A 6,318-nucleotide genomic window follows, 5' to 3' on the forward strand; every position below is an offset into this window, starting at 1 on the left:
AAACATATTACGAAAATTGTCCACTTTTGAGCGGTGTCCCGAGCAAGGTTGCCACTCAAGCCCAACATAGTCTACCAAAATTTGGAGAAAATTTTACCAAAAAACTAACAAACAAAAAATTTTTATTTTGTCAAAATTTTATTTCTATCGAACATTTTGTCAAAATGTTATTTCTATAGAAAATTTTGTCACAATTTTATTGTTATGGAATAATTTTGTCAAAATTTTATTTCTATAGAAAATTTTGTCAAAATTTTGTAAAAATTTTATGTTATAGAAAATTTTGTCAAAAATTTTTTTTTTTTATACAAAAATTTTGTCAAAATTTTATTTCTATAGAAAATTTTGTCAAAATTTTATTTCTATAGAAAATTTTGTAAAAATTTTATTTCTATAGAAAATGTTGTCAAAATTTTATTTCTATAGAAAATTTTGTCAAAATTTTATTTCTATCGAAAATTTTGTCAAAATTTTATTTCTATCGAAAATTTTGTAAAAATTTTATGTTATAGAAAATTTTGTCAAGATTTTATTTCTATAGAAAATTTTGTCAAGATTTTATTTCTATAGAAAATTTTGTAAAAATTTTATTTCTATACAAAATTTTGTCAAAATTTTATTTCTATAGAAAATTTTGTCAAAATTTAATGTCTATAGAAAATTTTGTCAAAATTTTATTTCTATAGAAAATTTTGTCAAAATTTTATTACTATAGAAAATTTTGTCAAAATTTTATTTCTATAGAAAATTTTGTCAACATCTGGATTTCAGTTTTTTTGTCAAAATTTTATTTCTATAGAAAATGTTGTCAAAATTTTATTTCTATAGAAAATTTTGTCAAAATTTTATTTCTATAGAAAATTTTGTCAAAATTTTATTTCTATAGAAAATTTTGTAAAAATTTTATTTCTATAGAAAATGTTGTCAAAATTTTATTTCTATAGAAAATTTTGTCAAAATTTTATTTCTATCGAAAATTTTGTAAAAATTTTATGTTATAGAAAATTTTGTCAAGATTTTATTTCTATAGAAAATTTTGTCAAGATTTTATTTCTATAGAAAATTTTGTAAAAATTTTATTTCTATACAAAATTTTGTCAAAATTTTATTTCTATAGAAAATTTTGTCAAAATTTAATGTCTATAGAAAATTTTGTCAAAATTTTATTTCTATAGAAAATTTTGTCAAAATTTTATTACTATAGAAAATTTTGTCAAAATTTTATTTCTATAGAAAATTTTGTCAACATCTGGATTTCAGTTTTTTTGTCAAAATTTTATTTCTATAGAAAATGTTGTCAAAATTTTATTTCTATAGAAAATGTTGTCAAAATTTTATTTCTATAGAAAATTTTGTCAAAATTTTATTTCTATAGAAAATTTTGTCAAAATTTTATTTCTATAGAAAATTTTGTCAAAATTTTATTTCTATACAAAAGTTTTATAAAAATTTTATTTCTATAGAAAATGTTGTCAAAATTTTATTTCTATAGAAAAAATGTCAAAATTTCATTTCTATAGAAAATGTTGTCAAAATTTTATTTCTATAGAAAATGTTGTCAAAATTTTATTTCTGTAGAAAATTTTGTCAAAATTTTATTTCTACACAAAAATTTTGTCAAAATTTTATTTCTACAGAAAATGTTGTCAAAATTTTATTTCTATAGAAAATTTTGTCTAAATTTTATTTCTATAGAAAATTTTGTAAAAATTTTATTTCTATAGAAAATTTTGTAAAAATTTTATTTCTATAGAAAATTTTGAACAAATTTTATTTCTATAGAAAATTTTGTCAAAATTTTGTAAAAATTTTATGTTATAGAAAATTTTGTCAAAAAATTTTTTTTTATACAAAAATTTTGTCAAAATTTTATTTCTATAGAAAATTTTGTCAAAATTTTATTTCTATAGAAAATTTTGTAAAAATTTTATTTCTATAGAAAATGTTGTCAAAATTTTATTTCTATAGAAAATTTTGTCAAAATTTTATTTCTATCGAAAATTTTGTAAAAATTTTATGTTATAGAAAATTTTGTCAAGATTTTATTTCTATAGAAAATTTTGTCAAGATTTTATTTCTATAGAAAATTTTGTAAAAATTTTATTTCTATACAAAATTTTGTCAAAATTTTATTTCTATAGAAAATTTTGTCAAAATTTAATGTCTATAGAAAATTTTGTCAAAATTTTATTTCTATAGAAAATTTTGTCAAAATTTTATTACTATAGAAAATTTTGTCAAAATTTTATTTCTATAGAAAATTTTGTCAACATCTGGATTTCAGTTTTTTTGTCAAAATTTTATTTCTATAGAAAATGTTGTCAAAATTTTATTTCTATAGAAAATTTTGTCAAAATTTTATTTCTATAGAAAATTTTGTCAAAATTTTATTTCTATACAAAAGTTTTATAAAAATTTTATTTCTATAGAAAATGTTGTCAAAATTTTATTTCTATAGAAAAAATGTTGTCAAAATTTCATTTCTATAGAAAATGTTGTCAAAATTTTATTTCTATAGAAAATGTTGTCAAAATTTTATTTCTGTAGAAAATTTTGTCAAAATTTTATTTCTACACAAAAATTTTGTCAAAATTTTATTTCTACAGAAAATGTTGTCAAAATTTTATTTCTATAGAAAATTTTGTCTAAATTTTATTTCTATAGAAAATTTTGTAAAAATTTAATTTCTATAGAAATTTTTGTAAAAATTTTATTTCTATAGAAAATTTTGAACAAATTTTATTTCTATAGAAAATTTTGTCAAAATTTTATTTCTATAGAAAATTTTGTCAAAATTTAATGGCTATAGAAAATTTTGTCAAAATTTTATTATTATAGAAAATTTTGTCAAAATTTTATTTCTATAGAAAATTTTGTCAACATCTGGATTTCAGTTTTTTTTTTTGTCAAAATTTTATTTCTATAGAAAATGTTGTCAAAATTTTATTTCTATAGAAAATTTTGTCAACATTTCATTTCTATACAAAAATTTTGTCAACATTTAATTTCTATACAAAAATTTTGTCAAAATTTCATTTCTATAGAAATTTTTGTCAAAATTTCATTTCTATAGAAATTTTTGTCAAAATTTTATTTCTATAGAAAATTTTGTCAAAATTTCATTTCTATAGAAAATTTTGTCAAAATTTTATTTCTATAGCAAATTTTGTCAATTTTATTTTATATAAAATTTTATTTCTATACAAAAGTTTTATAAAAATTTTATTTCTATAGAAAATTTTGTCAAAATTTTATTTCTACACAAAACTTTTGTCAAAATTTAATTTCTATAGAAAATTTTGTCAAAATTTTATTTCAAAATTTATTGCTATAGAAAATTTTGTCAAAATTTTATTTCTATAGACAATTTTGTCAAAATTTTATTTTCTATAGCAAATTTTGTCAAAATTTTATTTCTATAGAAATTTTTGTCAAAATTTTATTTCTATAGAAAATTTTGTCAAAATTTTATTTCTATAGAAATTTTGTCAAAATTTTATTTCTATAGAAAATGTTGTTAAAATTTTATTTTCATAAACAATTTTGTAAACATTTCATTTCTATACAAAAATTTTGTCAACATTTTATTTTATAAAAAATGTTGTCAAAATTTTATTTCTATAGAAAATGTTTGCAAAATTTTATATCTATACAAAAATTTTGTCAAAATTTTATTTCTACAGTAAATTTTCTCAATTTTTTTTTATTCTTAGAAAACTTTGTCAAAATTTTATTTCTATAGAAAATTTTGTCAAAGTTTCTTCGGAACATGTGGACCAAGGAACTGCCAAAACAGTGGTAGAAGGCAAAGAAGAATGTGGAACTGTCCAAATAGCCTTACATTTTTTGGACATCGTTTTCAGGAATTCACAAGGATCCTTTGGATCACAATTTATTTTTCAATTTAATCTTTATTTAATATGATAAACTAATAACTCATTCATATTATGTTAGGCTCGAAATCTACTAAAGGTGGATTTGAAATCCCATTCTTATATAGCAAATGATAGTCGAAATCTAGCCAAAGTGGATTTCGGAAGTGCAATGTGAATGAGGTATTAGCTCAGCGATGTTCCAGTTTTTTAACCATCTGAAAAAGACATTTTCTCGAGGTCTTCAAAATCGCGGCGATGTCTTCCCTATCCGTGGCTGCGTTGACTTCCCCATTCGACCGACATTTTTGCCTAGAGAAGGGGGTTTTAACGTTGGGAGCAAACGCGAATCCCTTGATCAAGAAACGACAATGAAATTGAAAACTCATTGTTCCTAAAATGCTTCAAACACTACTTCTAAATCATCTCTCGGACTCAAGCAATTTTTGAAATAACTTTTGTCCAACTATCTCGCGAATCTTTAATAGTCTGCCATTACAAAATCGTGGATATTTCTTGTTTTTCTTATTCTCTGGGGTAGCCGTTTTCGGAACAAATTATCAAAACCTGTTGGGCGAACTCCTTAGAGCTCAATACACAAATTGCTGCAGGGACACCATACACAGCATCCAAACGCCTTTTAATTTCACTTCGTGATTTGCCATCCAAATAAACGATAATGCTCTTTTCCCGAATTGTCTATAAGAATATAATATACGACAGCAAATTATCCTTGCGATACTTTTGCACCTTGCTAAGTACTTATCGGCCCACATTCGCATTGGAAAAATGAAAGACCTTTCATTTTCGAATTAACTATTTTCCTACGAACATTTCATTTAATTTTTCTAAAAGAAGCTAAGTATGAACTTATCGGATGAGACTAAGTAAATTATATTTATCAGACCACTGTCGTTTTGCAAAATTAAACCTTTCGTTTGCGTAAAAAATATTTTAATATATACACAATTTGTTGAATTTGGTTTTTAAAAATGAATTTTACATAATCAGCTTACATCACTAAGTCAAAGAAATAATTTACAAAAACTGAATAAAACTGTTCTCCAATTGTTATTCGAAATCAAATAAACTAATTTTCTTCCCTATCAAAAATTTCAGCAAGCTCCACTACAACATCCTGCTCATCCAGCCATCACTCAACTTCATTGCCCAGCTCACCAATACCAGCCCGCAAGACGTCTCCGACTACTACGTTCCGGTTAAGCGATCGAGTTCGAGAAGTTACCGATCGTTTGGCCCAGCAACAAACTGTTTGCACCGAGGCTAGACGAACACAAATCTCTTATCGAAATAAATTTTATTAATACACATAATAATTAATCATACCTTGGAAGTATATTTTTACTTTTTATTAATACTTTTTGTTCTTACTGTTTGTTTTCTTTTTTTATTATTATTTAAATCCATACCTTATATTATATATAAATAAATAGTTGTAGCTAAGATTATATTGTTATTAAGTAATACTTACGAATTGGTATTGTTTCTTAATTATAATTGTTTCGTTTCGTTTTGTTTTTTATTTAATATTTTATTATACATTCAAATAAATGTGTTACACTCGTATCCCTCCAATTAAGAAAAGAAAATTTGAAAAAAAAACTCGAATATAGATAAGTTGCAAAAAAAAAATCTTATACTAAATCAAAGAATTTTTGTAGTTTTATTATTATTTTGGTGATAAAAGATATTGAATGCTCATTTTGGCGAACAAAATAATTAAAAAGGGGCAAAAATCTGACTGCATACATATCACATTTAAATGGTAACTTTCAGATGCTTAAGAAAGGGTCACTTAGACTATTCAGTCCATTGTGATACCACATTGGTGAACTTCTCTCTTAGAAAGGGTAAATTATTCTCTCTATGGTTGGGCAAAACACGGATCGAAATCGAAAAGTTTCAAGACATAGTTATGCGGATTTAAACGGTAAAATAAATAAAAATTGCGCTCAAGAAGCTACACACAAATTTACTAAGAAAAGGTAGTATCACCAGGCGTCTCTCGATGGTGCAATAGCAGCCTTCGGCCAGTGGTTAACTATAAAACGGTAGTGTGGATGCACCAAACAAACGAATCATAGTGATCTATCGATATCGGTTCGATTCGTGATCTATCGATATCGGAATAACCTCCTAAGGACTTGTAACAAACCTGCCCCAAAATACCGATGGCATTTCCCCCAACCGTTGCAACAACCAAAAGTAGGATAATTGGGCATCTCTTATTGATTTTGGTTCTTTGTACGTCGGCAGGACTGGGTTTCAAATAATCTGATAGCACAACAATATCAACCAAAACAAACAACTCCAAGGGGCTACAACAACAATAACTGAATTCTCCTCACAATTCCGTAAATAACCAAAAGTCTCAAGTCACATCCTACAGCGTCTCCGAAATGTCATATCGTACAAAAGTCGAAAA

General features: G+C 23.4%; 1 protein-coding gene across 3 annotated transcripts in view; it reads left to right on the plus strand.

Moving 5' to 3' along the window:
* Strn-Mlck (Stretchin-Mlck) overlaps positions 1-5,545 on the plus strand; it is a 201,305-nt gene extending 195,760 nt beyond the window's left edge. For all 3 annotated transcript variants that reach the window (XM_075310984.1, XM_075310982.1, XM_075310983.1), the window contains one exon: positions 4,992-5,545. In XM_075310984.1, the coding sequence (XP_075167099.1) occupies positions 4,992-5,197 (206 nt within the window). In that variant the 3' untranslated portion in view covers positions 5,198-5,545. The remainder of the gene's footprint in view (positions 1-4,991) is intronic.
* The last annotated feature ends 773 nt before the right edge of the window (positions 5,546-6,318 follow it).

This window comes from Haematobia irritans, chromosome 5, assembly GCF_050003625.1.
Source record: "Haematobia irritans isolate KBUSLIRL chromosome 5, ASM5000362v1, whole genome shotgun sequence".
Lineage (NCBI taxonomy): Eukaryota > Metazoa > Arthropoda > Insecta > Diptera > Muscidae > Haematobia > Haematobia irritans.